At 37.6% G+C, this 21,507-nt stretch overlaps 1 protein-coding gene across 2 annotated transcripts; it reads right to left on the reverse strand.

The window, feature by feature from the left end:
* Positions 1 to 492: 492 nt before the first annotated feature.
* zgc:101100 (uncharacterized protein LOC445169 homolog) lies at positions 493 to 17,991 on the reverse strand. Of its 2 annotated transcripts, none has more exons than XM_061884051.1 (4): positions 17,867 to 17,991; positions 13,357 to 13,513; positions 8,848 to 9,023; positions 493 to 1,266 (listed from the first exon to the last, which is right to left on the reverse strand). In XM_061884051.1, the coding sequence occupies exons 2-4, from the start codon at positions 13,505 to 13,507 to the stop codon at positions 814 to 816; spliced, it is 780 nt and encodes a 259-aa protein (XP_061740035.1). In that variant the 5' UTR covers positions 13,508 to 13,513; positions 17,867 to 17,991; the 3' UTR covers positions 493 to 813. The 2 variants fall into 2 exon arrangements, with proteins under 2 accessions (XP_061740035.1, XP_061740037.1); XM_061884053.1 differs by lacking the exon at positions 17,867 to 17,991 and adding an exon at positions 14,160 to 14,214.
* Positions 17,992 to 21,507: the final 3,516 nt, after the last annotated feature.

Here is a 21,507-nt window from a genome sequence, read left to right on the forward strand (position 1 = left end):
GAACGTAGATTGACCGGTAAATTGAGAGCTTTGCCTTCCAGCTCAGCTCTTTCTTCACCACAACGGATCAATACAGCGTCCGCATTACTGAAGAAGCTGCACCGATCCGCCTGTCGATCCACTCTTCCCTCACTCCTGAACAAAACTTTGAGGTACTTGAACTCCTCCACTTGTGGCAGGGTGTCCTCCCCAACCCGGAGATGGCACTCCACCCTTTTCCAGGCGAGAACCATGGATTCGGACTTGGAGGTGCTGATTCTCATCCCATTCACTTCACACTCGGCTGCAAACCCGTCCAGTGAGATACACTAACTGTATTAATTATGAACTGTTTGGACAGTGATGAAATTCCAATTAATTGCAACTATTCATTAATAATATTCCACAACAAAACCACACGTTGAGTTTGGATCCTCACCTTAAGAACTAGGCTACCTCGGATAGTTTAAAATACAAACCACTTTATTATTTCACATTTACATGCTGCAGTGCTTTGTTACATAGCCGCCGTTGTCATTACTATAGATACAAATATGAGCTCCATATGCTAAAAAAAAAAAAAAGAAACATCACAATATGTACAATATGAGTGAGGCTTTACATCTGTCATGGCTGAGGATCTTCAGCATAAACACTTGTGAGGCCGGGGTGGGGCACTTGTTCATTAAGGCTTTGACCGCGTTCAATTCTTGTTTATATTCTTAATAAATGGTGACATTTGAGTCGTCTTATAATGTCAGACCCTAGTAAGACTAGTATGAACACTCACTCACACACTCACTCACTCACTCACTCACTCACTCACTCACTATGTTACAATCCCAGGTTAAAATGCAGCAAAGCTTTATTGGTAGAAGCAGTTTGATAGGAGAGGTTGCAGTTTTTCGTAATGACTGAAGTAGGAGTCCCTAAGCAGGACCTATGCTGCTGGACCAAAGGCCAGAACTCCGGAGGAGACATAAAGTCTGCGGACAGCATCCCGAAAAGAGGCTGGTGAGGTGAGTGGCTGTAACTCCGGCCTGGGATAAAAGGCAAAAGCGGAGGGCAGTGTCGCCTGGAGAAGAGGTGAGCGTCTGTACGCCGACAAAGATTTGGTCTTTTATCTGACACAGGAAGTTGGGGCAGAGCTGGCTTGAGTGGGATGTTGCTTTCAGTGTCTACATCTCGGTCCACATCCTCTCCCAGCTTGTCCTCCTTTTGTTCTGTGCAGAGGGCGGGACATCTTTGACCTTTGCGAAACTTTGCTCTTCGGTTCTTGAACCACACCTGTGAGGATTGGGCACAGTAAATACATCACAGATCTTCAAAAGACACATTTTGGTTGTTTTCTTGAAGGAGTCATTTTGGCAGTGTACAAACCCCGTTTCCATTGGAGTTGGGAAATTGTGTTAGATGTAAATATAAACGGAATACAATGATTTGCAAATCATTTTCAACTCATATTCAATTGAACGCACTTCAAAAACAAGATATCTGATGTTCAAACTCAAACTTTATTTTTTTTTGCAAATAATGACTAACTTAGAATTTCATGGCTGCAACACGTGCCAAAGTAGTTGGGAAAGGGCATGTTCTCCACTGTGTTACATCACCTTTTCTTTTAACAACACTCAATAAATGTTTGGGAATTGTTGTTCCAAAACCTGTATGTACCTTTCAGCATTAATGGTACCTTCACAGATGTGTAAATTACCCATGCATTGGGCACTAACGCAACCCCATACCATCACAGATGCTGGTTTTTGAACTTTGCGTTGATAACAGTCTGGATGGTTTGCTTCCCATTTGGTGTGGATGACAAGATGTCGAATATTTTCAAAAACAATTTGAAATGTAGACTCGTCAGACCACAGAACACTATTCCACTTTGCATCAGTCCATCTTAGATGATCTCGGGCACAGAAAAGCCGGCGGTGTTTCCGGATGTTGTTGATAAATGGCTTTCGCTTTGGATAGTAGAGCTTTAACTTGCACTTACAGATGTAGCGACAAACTGTATTTCGTGACAGTGGTTTTCTTAAGTGTTCCTGAGCCCATGTGGTGATATCCTTTAGAGATTTATGTCGGTTTTTGATACAGTGCCGTCTGAGGGATCGAAGGTCACAGTCATTCAATGTTGGTTTCCGGCCATGCCGCTTATGTGGAGGGATTTCTCCAGATTCTCTGAACCTTTTGATGATATTATGAACCGTAGATGTTGAAATTCCTAAATTTCTTGCAATTGCACTTTGAGAAACGTTGTTCTTAAACTGTTTGACTATTTGCTCACGCAGTTGCGGACAAAGGGGTGTACTGCGCCCCATCCTTTCTTGTGAAAGACTGAACATTTTTTTGGAAGCTGTTTTTATACCCAATCATGGCACCCACCTGTTCCAAATTAGCCTGCACACCTGTGGAATATTCCAAATAAATGTTTGATGAGCATTCCTCAACTTTATCAGTATTTTTTGCCACATTTCCCAACTTCTTCGTCACGTGTTGCTGGCATCAAATTCAAAAGTTAATGATTATTTGCAAAAAAAAAAAAAATTTTCAGTTTGAACATCAAATATGTTGTCTTTGTATCATATTCAACTGAATATGGGTTGAAAATGATTTGCAAATCATTGTATTCCGTTTATATTTACATCCAACACAACTTCCCAACTCATATGGAAACAGCGTTTGTACATGACAGATCTTCAGAAGACACATTTTGACAGAGTAAAATAATATCTAATGCAGGACAGACCACAAACTCTATCCGGTTGTTAAGGGCCAAAACCACAATTATACTTTGTTTCTGCTGGACTGCAACATGTCCTTTGTAATAGTTTTAGTTCAGTTTAGCAGTATTGGGGCCATCATGTTCATTTAAAAGCCCATAGAGATAGTTGTTAATTTAGCATCACTTCGAGCGCCATCTTCTTCTCTGTGAAGCACTTTGAGCAGGCCTGGGCAATTATTTTGACTCGGGGGGCAAATTTAGAGAAAAAAAATGAATCTGGGGGCTGGTATATCTATATTTAGGAACATTAATATAAAACTTTACAATAATGTCTGATTGAATGCTAAAAATATTATGACAGACCTCCTTAAAAAAATGTAATGGAAGTTTACACTTTTGTAAGAAGGATAAAATACTGAATATTAACATATAAATGTCACACCCCCTTTTGATTGACATATTTTACAATCAAGCGAAACGCAACAAAAATGCAACAAACAGCAAAATATGAATGTGAAAGGTACAAAGAACCCCACCGACTATCCTTTTATATGTGATATGTCACTAAGGTTTACAACTTTGTTGTAAAAATCTCCTTACACGTCTGTCCCTGACACCTACATTTCAGGTTCTGGAAACACTGTGTGGAAACGCTCCCCACCCACACTGCTTGGTGCCTCGTCTGATTCTCACGTTGTGCAATTCAGAATCAATTCCCATTAAAAAAAAAAAAAAAAAAAAACCGTCCTTAACAATGCAATCCAATTCCAAAACCAAACCTGACCCAGAAACACTCAGAACTGCAATAAACAGACCAATTGAGAGGAGACACAAACACGACACAGAACAAACCAAAAGTAATAAAACAAAAATTAATATTATCAACAATAGAATCAACATTAGTTATAATTTCAGCATAGTAGTGATTAAAATCCCTCATTGACATTATCATTAGACATTTATATATAAAAATAAAAAAAAGAACAATAGTGGTACAGTGGCTTACACTTGCATCGCATCTCATAAGCTTGACAACACACTGTGTCCAATGTTTTCACAAAGATAAAATAAGTCATATTTTTGGTTCGTTTAATAGTTAAAACAAATTTACATTATTGCAATCAGTTGATAAAACATTGTCCTTTACAATTATAAAACATATATATATTTTAAATCTACTACTTTGCTACCATGTCAGCAGACTGGGGTAGATCCTGCTGAAATCCTATGTATTGAATGAATACAGAATCATTTTGAATCGGAAAAATATCGTTTTTGAATCTAGAATCGTGTTGAATCGAAAAATTTTTAGATATAATTGAATCGCGACCCCAAGAATCGATATTGAATCGAATCATGCGGCACCCAAAGATTTGCAGCCCTAATTATCATAGTAACTAATTAGATGACCATAGTAACTAGTATATGATGCAGATTCCAAGCATTGAAAGACTCCGTACAGTTGAAGACTTACGGTCATTAGAAAACATGACTGCACATCATAATGGCAGCTACACTTTCCATCTTAAACATCTAAAAAAATTATTTGGGAATGTCCGGCGGCCTAGATGGAAAAGCTTAACGGGCTGCATGTGGCCCCCGGGCTTTCATCTGCCCAGGTCTGACTTTGAGTGTCTAGAAAAGCACTATATGAATCTAATCCATTATTATCATCATTATTATTATTATATTATTTACGACCATATTTCTAAAACCACTGTAACTATTAGAGTATATATTGTGGCTGAACATTTTCCCTTAAAACCTATAAAGGCTTTAGTGGCCACATGCGTGGACAGCACCTTTTCGCTCTTATTTCCAAAATTGTGTTCATTACTGAATTGGGGTCTTATGCCGACATATGGAAACTTATACTGCTATCTGGTGGTGTCAGAAGAGTATAACATACAATGGAATTTGGGGGGAAAAAAGTGTAAAAATAAAAATTAGCATGTCACCACACATGAAGTACACATTTGTGTACTTATGGACTAAGTACATCATATGAAAAGATGATTTTTAGTTTTTATTCTAATTAGGGTCCAATAAGCCCAAATAGCAAAGAGAAAAGAAAAAAACATGTAAAAAAACAGCTTGGACCTGAAGAGGTTAAATTAAGATACAATTTCAAAATAACAGTTTTTGCCCATTTATTGTGTTTTGTTATAACAGTTTTGAATTGGCTTCACTAGGTTAGGCGATATGTAACACTTTTCTTTCCCCTTGAACCTATATTTTTTACAATTTCATATAAACTTTGAACATTTTACATATTTTTTTTTATTGTTCTTATATCATGATAGTACATACAAATCTTAACATAACTTGTAAAATATTAACAATACATAATTTCCTATTATTTGATTATAAACATACTGCATTTTTGTTGGTTGTGTCATTTATGCACACATTCCCAGTCAAGTCTTCTTCTGGTCATCATTAACCGAATACAAACCCTGTTTCCATATGAGTTGGGAAATTGCGTTAGATGGAATTATGAACGGAATACAATGTTTTGCAAATCCTTTTCAACCCATATGGAGTTGAATGCACTACAAAGAACATATTTGATGTTCAAACTCATAAACTTTATTTTTTTTTGCAAATAATTATTAACTTAGAATTTCATGGCTGCAACACGTGCCAAAGTAGTTGAGAAAGTGGAATTCTTTCCCATTCTTGTTTTACGTAGAGGTTCAGTCGTTCAACTGAACCACGCGCCACACATTTTCGATGGGAGACAGGTCTGGACTGCAGGCAGAGCAGTGTACTACCCGCAATCTTTTACTACGAAGCCACACTGTTGTAACACGTAGCTTGGCATTTTCTTGCTGAAATAAGCACAGGCGTCCATGATAACGTTGCTTGGATGGCAACATATGTTGCTCCAAAACGTGTATGTACCTTTCAGCATCAATGGTGCCTTCACAGATGTGTAAGTTACCCATGCCTTGGCCACTAATACACACCCATACCATCACACTTTCTGGCTTTTCATCTTTGCCCCTAGTACAATCCGGGGGGTTCTTTTCCTCTTTGATCCGGAGAACACAACGTCCACAGTTTCCCCCCAAAAATTTAAATGTGGACTCGTAAGACCACAGAACACTTTTCCACTTTGCATCAGTCCATCTTAGATGAGCTTAAGCCCAGCAAAGCTGGCAGCGTTTCTGGGTGTTGTTGATACATGGCTTTCGCTTTGCATAGTAGGGCTTTAACTTGCACTTACAGATGTAGCGACAAACTGTATTCAGTGACAGTGGTTTTCTGAAGTGTTCCTGAGCCCATGTGGTGATATCCTTTAAAGTTAAAAAGTACCAATGATTGTCACACACATACTAGATGTGGCGAAATTATTCTCTGCATTTGACCCATCAACGCTGCTGCAGTGGGCAGCAGCGTTGCCGCGCCCGGGAATCATTTATGGTGATTTAACCCCCAATTCCAACACTTAAGAAATTCATGTCGGTTTTTGATACAGTGCCGTCTGAGGGATCGAAGATCACGGTCATTCAATGTTGGTTTCCGGCCATGCCGCATACTTGGAGGGATTTCTCCAGATTCTCTGAACCTTTTGATGATAGTATGGACCGTAAATGTTGAAATCTCAAAATTTCTTGCAATTGCACTTTGAGAAACGTTGTTCTTAAACTGTTTGACTATTTGCTCACGCAGTTGTGGACAAAGGGGTGTACCTCGCCCCATCTCTTCTTGTGAAAGACTGAGCTTTTTTTGGGAAGCTGTTTTTATACCCAATCATAGCACTCATCTGTTTCCCAATTAGCCTGCACACCTGTGGGATGTTCCAAATAAGTGTTTGATGAGCATTCCTCAACTTTATCAGTATTTATTGCCACCTTTCCCAACTTGTTTGTTACGTATTGCTGGCATCAAATTGTAAAGTTAATGATTATTTGCAAAAAAAAAAAAAGTTTATCAGTTTGAACATCAAATATGTTGTCTTTGTAGCATTTTCAACTGAATATGGGTTGAAAAAGATTTGCAAATCATTGTATTCTGTTTATATTTACATCTAACACAATTTCCCAACTCAAATGGAAACTGGGTTTGTAATTCATAGCTAGAGCATAAAAAAAAACCTCTTAATGTCTTTCTAAGTCCAGTTTTTAACAATAAGACAGCTTTTTAGACATGACACAGTTGGCAGAGTTACACGCACACACAAAATGAAGACACAACCACAAAATCCATAGCTTGGAAAATTCAAGTAAAAAATACTGGTATTACTTGGTGGTGCCTGTATTAACTTCGGATTGTTACCAAAATAGTATCACCCAACACTGCCAAGCGGTACCCTGCTGACTTACAGAGGGACAAACGTGTTTAATTTTGTTAGCAGTTCAACCTTGGCAGAGATCTGCCTTCTGTTTGATCATTGAAGTATTGCTACACTAACTACAATACTGCTTATATTGTGTATTATAAATACATTTTGCAATGAATGTGCATTGTGCTGTACTTACTTCTCCCACTTTCTCATTCATGACCATTGTTCATTGTATTGCTTTAAAGGGAATTGTATGCTTGGTGGAAGTGCACAGCAAAGACACACACAATAAAGCGGCACCTCAATTTTTATACATCCAAGTTTTAGTATGATTTGCTTTTGAAAAAAAAATAAAAAAATAAAAATAAAATTATACATTATACATTAAATTATACATCTATATATATATACATATATATGTATATATATATATATATATATATATATATATATATACATTTTCTACCGCTTATTCCCTTTGGGGTCACTGGTGCCTATCTCAGCTACAATCGGGCGGAAGACGGTGTACACCCTGGACAAGTCGCCACCTCATCGCAGGGCCAACACAGATAGACAGACAACATTCACACTCACATTCACACACTAGGGCCAATTTTAGTGTTTCCAATCAACCTATCCCCAGGTGCATGTCTTTGGAAGTGGGAGGAAGCCAGAGTACCCGGAGGGAACCCACGCATTCACGGGGAGAGCCCGGGAGTGAACCCCAGACTACTCAGGACCTTCGTATTGTGAGGCAGACGCACTAACCCCTCTTCCACCGTGAGGCCCATACATACATACATACATCTATATATCTATATATATATATATATATATATATGTATATATATATATATATATATATATATATTGGCCCTAGTGTGTGAATGTGAGTGTATATATATATATATATATATATATATATATATATTAAGTACATATGTATTTTTTTTTTAAATATAGCACGTCTGCAAAATTCTAGCAAACAGTAATAGTCCGAATAAAGTAGAGGAGAACCTGAGAGTCCGTGTTTCCAGACTGTCCTTGAACGCACTGCACCACACCTTTGGTATTTGGATTTGGATTATTGACAAAAAATGAGGTACAAATTGGAATGGAATAGCCTCACTCTTGTTCAATATCACATCTTTGTGTCGCTAAAACAATACTTCATGGAGTAACCTCTATCAAATATACAGTAAATACACAGTCAATTGTGTGTAACATACACACACAATATATATATATATATATATATATATATATATATATATATATATATATATATATATATATATATATATATATATATGTATGTATATATATATATATATATACATACATATATATATATATATATATATATATATATATATATATAGTTTTTTATTTTTATTTTAACACACAATTTCTTTTGAGCGTACATGCTTCTTTATTTTAGCTGTGGATGGTTACCTGAAAGCTATGTGATCAGGTCAGTGCTTTCTGGTAAATGTCACTTCAAAATAAACCCTGACGGGACCTTCGATGAAACTCTTGGCAAGTTCTGAGCAAATAAATGTGTGCATTCAAGTATCACACTTTAAAAAATGTTCCTGGATGACCTTCTGACAATAAATCTGCATATGTGTCCAAATATTGGGCTCCTCTTAAGTTCATTTAAATTATGCAAGCGAGTAAGAACGTGATTAATCATGGTTAATCCAAGTTCAAAAGTGTGATGAATGGAACTGAGAACATTATGGTTTGACAGCACTGATATAAATAGCCAGAATTACTAGTTACTGCTTTGTCAAAAAGCCTGCTGTTACCTACAAATGTGAGCATACCAGAAGTAAATGAGTGTGGTCACCTGAATGCGAGCCTCAGGCAGGTTGATGCACACGGCCAGCCTCTCCCTCATGCTGACGTCAGGATACTGGGTCTGCTGGAAGGCGTTCTCCAGAGCTTGCAGCTGGGGCACGGTGAACGCTGTGCGGCTGCGGCGTTGCTTTTGCTGGTTTCCATAGCGGGTCTCTAATATAAGTTCTGGTGGTGCCGTGGAGAGAAACAACAACAATTGGCTACTTTTTGATTTTTCTTTGCGTTGCAATTGATAGTTTTTTTTACCCTTTTGGAAAAACCGTTCACCTAAATAACATAGGAAAAAAAAAAAAAGTTATAGTTGACCCTTGTTTATCGCTCTTAATTGGTTCCAGAATGAATCGCGATAAGTGAGAGTATTCATTTATAAATTGAATATTTTAATAGTTTGAGACAAAAACATCATGTTTACATTAATAGAGCCATTTAGACATGAAATAACACCACATATAGCCACAAAATTAGACATATACTGTACTCTATAGGAATGTTCCTATCAGGAATTTATGCTCCACATTATGATCATCCATGAGTGAGACCGGCTGATACCGCTGCCAATCAAATGTGTTATCTGTACATTTATGCATGTATAAATGTACAGTGTATTTATGGTGAGTGCCATGGACAGCTTGACAAAATCAACATAATCTGTAAAGTAGTTCCTTATTTTCTTGTAGTACAACACATTGATTGATCAAAACAAAGTCAATTGTACACATTAAATAAAGACGAGCAAAAGATACCATCTACCAATCTTTCAAATCCTTTGTTTTTTGCCCTCAAGTCCTCATTTGTCCATTGAACTATTTGTAAACAATAACAAAAAAAAAAACACAACAAAAAAAAGATTTTGGAAAAAAATAAATATATCGATCTAATCCTTCTATCAAATAATATTAACCTACTTGTTATTTTCTTGATAATATTTGCTTATCGTAACCTAGTTCCGTCTATACTTCTTAAATTCTACTAAGCACTGTTAATTAAAACAAGATTAGCTGCTAGTTTGCCTATTAGCATGCCTGCTCCTGGCTTTCTGTTACTGTGTAACATGTTTAGCCTAATCCTCCAATGATAATGCTACTTGATAATGATTATTAAGATATTAAGTTTATTTGCCGTAATAAAGATGATTATTATTATCTTAGGGAAGCGACATCACACTGTGTATGGAGACACATAGTTATCCGCTAGCTTACTAGCCAGGAGACTAGAAACAAATAGAGTATACTGCATAAAAGGAATTGGCGATCACATACTTTTTCAAGAAAATCGTCCGATACTGATTGGTGGCCAATTGATTAACACATCCCAAACACGTATAATACATAAGAGCTACTTTACAGTATAAAAAACTAACCTAACCTCCCTAACCTGTGAAAATGCTGCAACTTTTTTTTTTATCATAATGATAATATGCTGTGTAATACACGAGCGCAGTACCTCAGATTTGGTATTTTAAGTTCCTTGAGCTATTTTTATGTGTGGAAATTCTTAATTTGGACCAGGAGTGTCAAACTTATTTTAGCTCAGGGGCCACAAGGAGGAACATTTATTCCGGACTGGTAAACCATGGCATGATAACTTAAAAATAAAGACTACTTCAGGTTGTTTTACTGTGTTTAAAAATAGACCAAACTTAAAAATAAAGACTACTTCTGGTTGTTTTACTGTGTTTAAAAATAGACCAAGCACATTCTGAAAGCGTACAAACAATTTTTTTTTTACAGTTACATCTTGAGGTTAATAGTTTTCTGTCTTCATTTGTCGTTATTTATACTTTCTGAATATATGATGTGATAATATTCATCAGTCAAATAGATGGAATGGAGTCTGGCAGAGTTTTAAAATGCTCCCACTGGAGCTATTTTTTAATCTCTCAGAAGATTAAATTAAAAATAATATCATAATCAAATTACATGATGTTATTAATGTTATTTACTCATTTTCCTCAACTGATGTGTTATCATGTGATTTATTCGCTACACATGCAGCATTATCTACAACAACATATGTGAATTTGGACCTGATTCATTAATCACACATGAAGTTAGAAGGGTACATGTACTTTTACCATGAATTGATTAACGTGGACCCCGACTTAAAAAAGTTGAAAAACTTATTCGGGTGTTACCATTTAGTGGTCAATTGTACGGAATATGTACTGTACTGTGCAATCTACTAATAAAAGTATCAATCAATCAATCAATACACATATTAGTTTGGCATATTTACTGTATGTGCGCCAAGAAAATGTGTCCCCAGTCTGAAATACAACACAGAATGTACAGATTATCGAAAGCATTTTTGGGGTATAAAAGGGGTGTGATGATTGGATTTTTGACAATAAAGACATTTGTATATTATCATTAAAAAGCAGAGTAAGTAGTAGTGTCCAAACACAGAAGTGTTGCCGCTATCTTAACACGCCACATAGCTCCTCCCCCTCCCATTACCAACCTCGTCACGTCCGTTATGTCCTGAGCAAGACACTTCACCCTTGCTCCTGATGGGTGCTGGTTAGCGCCTTGCATGGCAGCTCCCTCCATCAGTGTGTGAATGTGTGTGTGAATGGGTAAATGTGGAAGTAGTGTCAAAGCGCTTTGAGTACCTTGAAGGTAGAAAAGCGCTATACAAGTGCAACCCATTTAGTTATCATTTATGTGAGCTCTGGCAAAAGAGGATACAAAAAAATGCTATTGGGACATCTAGTGGACACATTTAGAATAGCAGTTTACTTCATTCAAAAATTTCAGCAAATTGTTATACTAAGCAAGCTCATTTCACGGGCCGGATAAAACCTGTTTGCAGGCCGGGGCTGTACGTTTAACCAGTGGTGTGCCGTCAGGGCCAGCAAGGTCTTCTCTGCTGGACTAACATAACCAGAAATCATCATCATAATTAAAGATTACATTATTTTTTTATTTATTTTACCTAAATACCTAAAATTTGTCATATCCTCTTCCTGTCATATTATGCTCCTTCCAATGCTGTTGTTTTTACTTTTAGTTAGTATCCAATTAGAATTCAGCTAGCTTATGTCGCCATGCTGTACCAAATCTGCCAGAGGCCTTCAGAATCAACAATGCGGGTGTCCGTGCACTATAAGTGATCGGGGACATACAGTTGATAGACAGTTGTGATAGCCAATCAGATCACAAGTTGTTGTCAGTAAGACCTTCTAGATGGCATCACGTTGAACGTGACATTTACACGTCCTGTGATTGGATACTCATCGGGACCGTTAGTGGATGAATTTGAGAACACATAGAGTTGATAGACAGTTGTGATAGCCAATCAGATCACGAGTTGTTGACAGTTGCTGTTCTGCTACAACTAAAAGTTGTAAACTTGTGTTGTTAAAGTGTGTCATGCTTGTCATTTATTTAGAATAGAATAGAATAGAATAGAATGGACTTTACTGTCATTATATTTGCATATAATGAGATTAAAGACTCCAATTTAAGGTGCGGTAGTAGGAACAAATATGGGGTCAAATAAATAACACAAGAAGTAATAAAGGAAAAAAAAACATAACAATTGAAATAAACAGACTACTATCCAGTAAAATAATAAGCAATCCTGTATAATATACAAAACACTAAAAATACAAAATACTGTACAATATACAGAACAAGACAAAAGTACATGTGTATTTGTCGCCTTCATGTGTTCAGGGAAAAGTTTAGATATTTTTTTCAGAAGTGTGTACTTTGAATCAAACTTTATGGACCGAAAGTTGCATAAGCCAAGCAGATACATTTACGGTATCCGTTTTAATCGCTGATGCGTTTTAATTGATTTCAAATGCGCCAGAAAATAACTCGTTTTGTATACTGTTGATGTGACTCAATGTGTTCCTGTATAGTATTTCTTCAGCAATGATCATGTGGTGACATCAAAGATGGTATTTTGAGAGGTAATCTTTGAAGTCGGACATCACTGAAGGCCTAGGCCACTGTGTTTGACACCTCTGATTTAGTATGTAAAATGTGCTTAAAGATGCATAATTTATAGAACCGTGACATCATTTTTAAAATAGATATTTTGAAAAACAGTCATATAGTGAAGCTGCAAAATGGCCGAGGGTCGACTGTATTTATTGTTGTTGTACTGTGTGAAGTGAAGTGAATTATATTTATACAGCGCTTTTCTCAAGTGACTCAAAGCGCTTTACATTGTGAAACCCAATATCTAAGTTATATTTAAAACTAGTGTGGGAGGTACTGGGAGCAGTTGGGTGAAGTGTCTTGCCCAAGGACACAACGGCAGTGACTAGGATGGTGCAAGCGGGGATCGAACCTGCAACCCTCAAGTTGCAGGCACGGCCGCTCTACCAACCGACCTATACCGCTTTTATACCAGTTCTACACACTGTACATGTGTAGAACTATAAAATCTATTGAATTACATTAATAATTTAATTGTATTAATGTAATAACATTAAAAACGTGTCATATTTTTATTCCAGACTCAGTTACAATAGCACATGGCCTACCTGCAAGTCTCTCTGCCACCGACAGGGTGCGCACTGCGGGGCCGGCGGCGGAGTAGACGCTGTACTGCTGTGCCATCTGCTGGTGGAGATCCAGCATGACATCATGCAGGGGGAGGATGGAGGGGCCGCTGCACAAACTCAGGGAGTTCATGTTCACCTAAAGGACGCACGGACACGTCGAAGTTTCAATCGGCAACAAAATAACCATGTTGTACCATGAATTGATTAACGTGGACCCCAACTTAAACAAATTGAAAAACTTATTCGGGTGTTACCATGTAGTGGTCAACTGTACGGAATATGTACTGAACTGTGCGATCTACTAATAAAAGTATCAATCAATCAATCAATCAATGTAAGATTGTACTCTTGATATCTGTAATGTTTACGGCTTAAACCTTTATTGTGAAAGTCTGTATCCTAACTGCTGTAACAGGATGTTTTGCGCTTTACTAACCGGAAGTAGAAAAATGCCGGTGTTGACCAAGAGGTAAAATAATTAAAAAGCTACAAAGCTAAACTGAGAAATACGAGTTTTCTACGTCCCGTTATCATCCAGATTAGTCTATAATAATTGTCGTGTATAGCTAATCACAACAATATCTATTGTTTCATACTATTTTGACATTCACATGAAGTAATTTCCGATGAATAACACGTTTTAAAGTACCGTATTTCCTTGAACTGCCGCCTGGGCGCTAATTAATTTAAAAGCTCTTCTCACTCCTGCGCTTACCAAAGGCACGCGGTAAAAGTAAGCATGCGCTAATTATTTTAAAACCTCTTCTCACTCCAGCACTTACCAAAGGTATGCAGTAAAAATTTGAATGTCATGTAAGCTTGGACCTTAAAACCTACTGAATAGGTCTTAATCTTCTTCCCTTATGCGATTCCAAATTACCGGTATTGAAATCAGCCTCCTCCATTTTGAAAATAATGACAGGGGAAGTGTCACTCGTGACGTCCCGAGTTTGACCAGGCGCTAATTATTTTGCGAAGCGAGTTTGACCCGGCAGTAATTCAAGGCAGGCGCATACTATGTGCCCTGCGGCAATTCAAGGAAATACGGTATTTATTTTTGTTTTTTGGCATAAAAAAATTGTAAACACATTTTTTGATTTAAAAAAAATCACACAAATATTAATATTGTTCTTAATATTGATCATGAGGCTTTTATACAATTTTGGTTTTCCTTTTTTAATACTATGCATTGTATTTGTATGTTTTCTAAATTGCTTTGTTAAAGTACCACTGATAGTCACACACGTTGTGGCCTAGTGGTTAGAGTGTCCGCCCTGAGATTGGTAGGTTGTGAGTTCAAACCCCGGCCAAGTCATACCAAAGACTATACAATTGGGACTCATTACCTCCCTGCTTGGCACTCAGCATCAAGGGTTGGAATTAGGGGTTAAATCACCAAAAATGATTCCCGGGCGTGGCCACTGCTGCTGCTCACTGCTCCCCTCACCTCCCAGGGGGTGAGGGTGATGGGTCATATGCAAAGGATAATCTCACCACACATAGTGTGTGTGACAAACATTGGTACTTTTACTTAACTTGGTGAGTTTTACTAGAAACATGCTTTTGTAAGGTTTGCAAACACAAAAATTAGTTTCTTACTCAATAGGACAGTATAATTATCATACTCAATATGACAGTTATTCAAACATAACTCCTAAACCAAACATGCAATATGTTTAATAATACCTAAAATAATGTATCTTTGTGAGTTTTACTAGAAACATGCTTTTGTAAGGGTCTCATACACAAAAAATATTGTTTTTACTCAATATGACAGTAATGTTCTTAGAATCCTGAAATAATGTGAAAAAGGCAAATAAAATGTATTCACAATGAACTCCTAAACCAAACATAAAAAATGTATAATAATGCCTGAGATAAAGTTACTTTGTGAGTTTTACTACAAACGTAAGTTTTTATCTGAAGTATTGTACGGATGGGACTTGGCTAGAGTTGCACCACTGTCTTTTATTAAACTGATTATTATTCTGTGATTTTTGTAAATAAAAAACAAAATATAATATATATATATATATATATATATATATATATATATATATATATATGTATATTTGGATATATATATATATTTTTTAAATACGTTTTCACACCAGCACAGCGTGGATAAGTCTTACATCAGCAGCCAAGAGAAGCTTGTGTAACTTGTTTTGTTACAATTATAATTTATATACCAAATAATATATTACAAGAATGAAATTGAAGCGAGAATCGAGATTCTGAATCGAATCATGAGATTCCCAAACATTCCAACATCTAATTACTTAGTGTATAAATGAAAATATATTTTTTTCAAACCAGGTTACAAGTTATAAAAGCACCTCTTAGCTGCTGAAGTACAAAGTAGTCTTCCCTCACCAAATCTTACTTCGAATATTGCGGCTTCATCACATTGCATATTTTTGGGGATATATGTGTATATATACATATGTATATATATATATATATATATATATATATATATATATATATATATATATATATATATATATATATATATATATGTCTATTTATATATATATGTTTATTTTATTTTTTTAAGCATATTTTACAAAATTTGGTCCTAAATTAAGCATGTGTAAGCATAACATGTCTAAATAATGAAAAAATATCAATACTACAGTAGTATTGGCCACTAAAAGAGAGCAAACCAATCAGAGAGGGCTGTTCAGTATCGTGGCCACTCATTGGCTCAGCCTCAAGCCAGCATTACAATATTGGAATAAAAAAGTGTAAAGGTGACTAAAAGCTGTTATTTCATGTTTAGAGGGCTCTCATTATGTTGAGAAACTTATTTAGTAGGTCGTAAATATGTTTTAATGCTCTAGTTATGAAAATATTTGATTTATATTTAATGATTCCGACTTTACGGAAATTCCTTCATCGCAGTCATGTTTGGAGCCAGTTAACAGCGATAAAGGAGGGACGACTGTAAAAGTGAAAGTAAAGTAAGCCACAGATGGCCTAAAAAAAGGATAAAAACATACATTTATTAAAAATGTTTGTACTAGGGTTGTACGGTGTACCGGTATTAGTATAGAACCGGAATACTAATTAATCACATTCGGTACTATACCGACTCTGAAAAGTACCGGTCCTGCACGTTTTCTACCACTTGTTCTTGATAATGTTGACAAAATAATAAAATGGAAAATGACACAACACGTTACTGCATTTGTCAGCAGACTAAATTAGGAGCCAAAAGCTAAAAGACAAGATGTATTGTATGTTCACTATTTTATTAAGAACCAACTTGCAATAAGAAACATATGTTTTATGTACCCTAAGATGTTTTGTAAAATGAAGCCAATAATGCAATTTTTTGTGGTCCTCTTTATTTAGAAAAGTATCGAAATAATTTTGATACCGGTACCAAAATATTGGTATTGGGACAACACTAGTTTATACCAAATTTAATACCAATTTTTTCCCCTTTGTTCAGTATTAATTGTTTTTAAAATTCCGAATACATTTTGAGTCGGTGAAAAATCAAAATAGCGATTCAGATGGGTATCGATTTTTTTTTCCCGCACCCAGCATGTCGAGTGCAACGTTCGGGTACTGACAAGCGACGCAATGCATTTGGCTAAAAATGCTAAGTGTTGGTGTGGAAGTGCGCACATTAAAACTTCCAAAAAAGGAGCGAAAACAATGCGTGGATACACAATTACAAATTACCATTATCATTTCCGTTAAAGATTTAGAAAAGCACTACACTGTCAAAATTTGCGTATCCAGTGTACACACTACTACAGTATGTACTAAATATGTTTCTACAATATGAGTTCCACTGGAAATGGTCAGAGACACTTCTGCTTGCTTATAGGTAGTTGCTCTTTGTGTTGCCCAATGTGTGCTTGTCATTTTTCTATTTGGACGTAATTTTTTCTCTCTAATGGGATTCAACATAACGTATTTCCTTGAATTGCTGCCTGGGCGCTATTTATTTTAAAACCTCTTGTCACTCCTGCGCTTACCAAAGGCATGCGGTAAAGGTAAGCATGCGCTAATTATTTTAAAACCTTTTCTCACTCCGGCACTTACCAAAGGCTTGCAGTAAACAAATTAGTGTGATGTAAGCTTGGACCTTAAATCCTACTGAATAGCTCTTAATCTTCTTCCCTTTCTGTTATTTCAAATTACCGGTGTTGAAATCAGCCTCCTCCATTGTAAAAATGATGACCGGGGAAGTGTCACTCGTGACGTCACGAGTTTGACCAGGCGGTAATTCAAGGCAGGCGCATACTGTATGGCCTGCGTCAATTCAAGGAAATACGGTAATATATTTAACTGCTAGCTGCACTCCACTAAACTACAAAGTTATGTATAGGGTACACGTTTGAGAGCCCTAGTGTACATAGTATACATTCTAGCAGTCAATTGAACATGAACCTAGTTTACAAAGTCAGCATTATCCAAAAATAAAGATTTGGCTTGTTACCAAGTTGTGTGTGTGATCCAGGTGGTTTACCTGACAAGGTGCAATTCTTGACTTCTGAGAAGCTGTCCCAAGTTCCCAGTACTAGCTCCCTGGTCCAATAAATCCCAGTCCGGCTCAGCTGCACCCCCAGTATGATACCCTGCAAACATTCTCAGCCGGGACTATTTAAGAAGCATTTAGCCGAGCTCCCCTCCACCATTAGCCAATAGAAAGAAAGGTATTAGCCCGGGATTAAGTGGGATGAGGGAGGCCTGAGGGGGTCACAGAAGTGGGGTGGGGGGCCGGGGGGCACAAGTTTTAGAAACTATTGAACTTGAGATTTACGCCAAGGATCCCCTACAAGCGAGCGTTTCACTCCCTCCCGTTAAAACAATTAAAACAATGCGGCGAGCTAATCTCTGAGGCAGCCCAGATTAAAATAGCAGCCTTTGATTGTCCTGCTTCTCCCATCAGCCCCCTCTCCCAGGGGGGTTTGTTTTGCTAACACACACATATTTTGCAGATGAACTGTCACTGTGTGAAGTTAATCTCGACTAAAGCCGGTTGAGAACTACTTCACATCAACATGAATTAGAAATGTTCCCAGGAAGGAGCAAATCTGCGTATTTATTTGCAGACATCGTAGTTAATATCCTTGCTGTTAAGGAGGAAATATTTGTATTGTTCCATTTACTTTATGCCATTTGTATCTACATTCCTGCTGGCGCGTTTTTTCCCGCTTCGTCACACCACAAAGAAGTTAATTTGTGTCTTAATCACCAACGCTTTTTGCGGACCCTGAATTTATGTAACAGAATCTTTTTAAAGAAATGTTAACATCAAATTATGCTGATCATTCCACTGAATAAAAAAAATGTGAGCAAAAATGCATGTTTAAAAAAATCTGTTTGGTAAAATACAGTGTATTGAGGGAAAAAAAAGAATAAAATAAAAAATATAGTGTTTTAAAGTAGAGTCCATAACAGAGGTGTCAAACGTACGCGAACAGGTTTTATACGGTCCACGGGATCATTGCCAACCTTGAGACCTCCGATTTCAGGAGGTGGGGGGTGGGGTGGTCGGGGGCATGGTTAAGAGGGGAGGAGTATATTAACAGCTAGAATTCACCAAGATAAGTATTTCAGATTGGGGCAAAAAAGTATTTAGTCAGCCACCGATTGTGCAAGTTCTCCCACTTAAAATGATGACAGAGGTCTGTAATTTTCATCATAGGTACACTTCAACTGTGAGAGACAGAATGTGGAAAAAAAATCCAGGAATTCACATTGTAGGAATTTTAAAGTACTTATTTGTAAATTATGGTGGAAAATAAGTATTTGGTCAACCATTCAAAGCTCTCACTGATGGAAGGAGGTTTTGGCTCAAAATCTCACGATACATGGCCCCATTCATTCTTTCCTTAACACGGATCAATCGTCCTGCCCCCTTAGCAGAAAAACAGCCCCAAAGCATGATGTTTCCACCCCCATGCTTCACAGTAGGTATGGTGTTCTTGGGATGCAACTCAGTATTCTTCTTCCTCCAAACACGACGAGTTGAGTTGATACCAAAAAGTTCTATTTTGGTTTTATCTGACCTCATGACATTCTCCCAATCCTCTGCTGTATCATCCATGTATCCATTTTGGAATAAACTCAACTTGTCGTGTTTGGAGGAAGAAGAATACTGAGTTGCGGACGTGAAAACAGGTTGTCGACACATCACTCAGGTCCGCATGGAGCTGGAGGGGGCGTGAATTTCAGGAGATTTTCGAGGGAAAAAATTTGTCCCGGGAGGTTTTTGGAAGAGGCGCTGAATTTCGGGTTGGCAACTATGCACGGGAGGAGTTTAGTAAGTATAAAAATTTACCTAAAATTTTGGAGTGAAACAAACAGCTGTTCTTAATGTGTCCATTTGATGTCGCAATAGCAATTATTTGTATCTTTGTAGATGATGCGACATATGTAAAAAAAAAAAAAAAAACTACATTATGTTAGTGCCATGCTTGCCAACCTTGAGACCTCCAAATTCGGGGGCGGGGTTTGGTGGTAACGTATATTGTAGCGTACCGGAAGAGTGCTGCAAGGGGTTCTGGGTATTTGTTCTGTTGTGTTTGTGTTGTGTTACGGTGCTGAAGTTCTCCAAAAATGTGTTTGTCATTCTTGTTTGGTGTGGGCTCACAGTGTGGCGCATATTTGTAACAGTGTTAAAGTTGTTTATACGGCCACCCTCAGTGGGACCTGTATGGCTGTTGACCAAGTATGCCTTGCATTCACTTATGTGTGTGTAAAAACCGCATATATCATGTGACTGGGCCTGCACGCTGTTTGTATGGAGGAAAAGCGGACGAGATGACAGGTTGTAGAGGACGCTAAAGTCAATATTGTTGTCCAGGTGGAAATCGGGAGAAATTCGGGAGAATGGCTGCCCCAGGTGATTTTCGGGAGGGGGACTGAAATTCGGAAGTCTCCCAGGAAAATCGCGAGGGTTGGCAAGTATGGTTAGTGCACCAGTCGAGGAGAAGGATCAAACTATATAAATGAAATACTGTAATTTGATTTTGATATTATTTTTTTATATTGATAGATTGAAAATGAACACCAATGAGTTGACTGATCACATAATTTATTCAGAAAATATAAATCAATCAATCAATCAATGTTTATTTATATAGCCCCAAATCACAATTGTCTCAAAGGACTGCACAAATCATTGCGACTACAACATCCTCGGAAGAACCCACAAAAGGGCAAGGAAAACTCACACCCAGTGGGCAGGGAGAATTCACACCCCAAATAATGACGTATATGTACAAACCCAGTTTCCATATGAGTTGGGAAATTGTGTTAGATGTAAATATAAACGGAACACATCCATCCATCCATTTTCTACCGCTTATTCCCTTTCGGGGTCGCGGGGGTCGCTGGCGCCTATCTCAGCTACAATCGGGCGGAAGGCAGGGTACACCCTGGACAAGTCGCCACCTCATCGCAGGGCCAACACAGATAAGACAGACAACATTCACACTCACATTCACACAGTAGGGCCAATTTAGTGTTGCCAATCAACCTATCCCCAGGTGCATGTCTTTGGAAGTGGGAGGAAGCCGGAGTACCCGGAGGGAACCCACGCATTCACGGGGAGAACATGCAAACTCCACACAGAAAGATCCCGAGCCTGGATTTGAACCCAGGACTGCAGGGACTCCGTATTGTGAGGCAGACGCACTAACCCCTCTCCCACATTGAAGCCTGGAATACAATGATTTGCAAATAATTTTCAACCCATATTCAGTTGAATGCACTACAAAGACAACATATTTGATGTTCAAACACAAACTTTACTTTTTTTTTGCAAATAATTAACTCAGAATTTCATGGCTGCAACATGTGCCAAAGTAGTTGGGAAAGGGCATGTTCACCACTGTGTTACATCACCTTTTCTTTTAACAACACTCAATAAACGTTTGGGAACTGAGGAAACTAATTGTTGAAGCTTTGAAAGTGGAATTCTTTCCCATTCTTGTTTCATGTAGAGCTTCAGTCGTTCAACAGTCCGGGGTCTCCGCTGTCGTATGTTACGCTTCATAATGCGCCACACATTTTCGATGGGAGACAGGTCTGGACTGCAGGCGGGCCAGTTAAGTACCCGCACTCTTTTTTTACAAAGCCACACAGTTGTAACACTTGTCT

This window comes from Nerophis ophidion, linkage group LG22, assembly GCF_033978795.1.
Source record: "Nerophis ophidion isolate RoL-2023_Sa linkage group LG22, RoL_Noph_v1.0, whole genome shotgun sequence".
NCBI classification, from domain to species: Eukaryota; Metazoa; Chordata; class Actinopteri; order Syngnathiformes; family Syngnathidae; genus Nerophis; species Nerophis ophidion.

Bases quoted from the DNA above. Each gene is read 5' to 3' on its own strand.
- zgc:101100 (XM_061884051.1), bottom strand. From the start codon at position 13,507: ATGAACTCCCTGAGTTTGTGCAGCGGCCCCTCCATCCTCCCCCTGCAT. The intron at 9,024-13,356 runs GTAGGCCATGTG...CGGCACCACCAG, and splicing joins GGTGGCAGAGAGACTTGCAG to AACTTATATTAGAGACCCGC. The intron at 1,267-8,847 runs GTGACCACACTC...CAATCCTCACAG, and splicing joins TGCCTGAGGCTCGCATTCAG to GTGTGGTTCAAGAACCGAAG.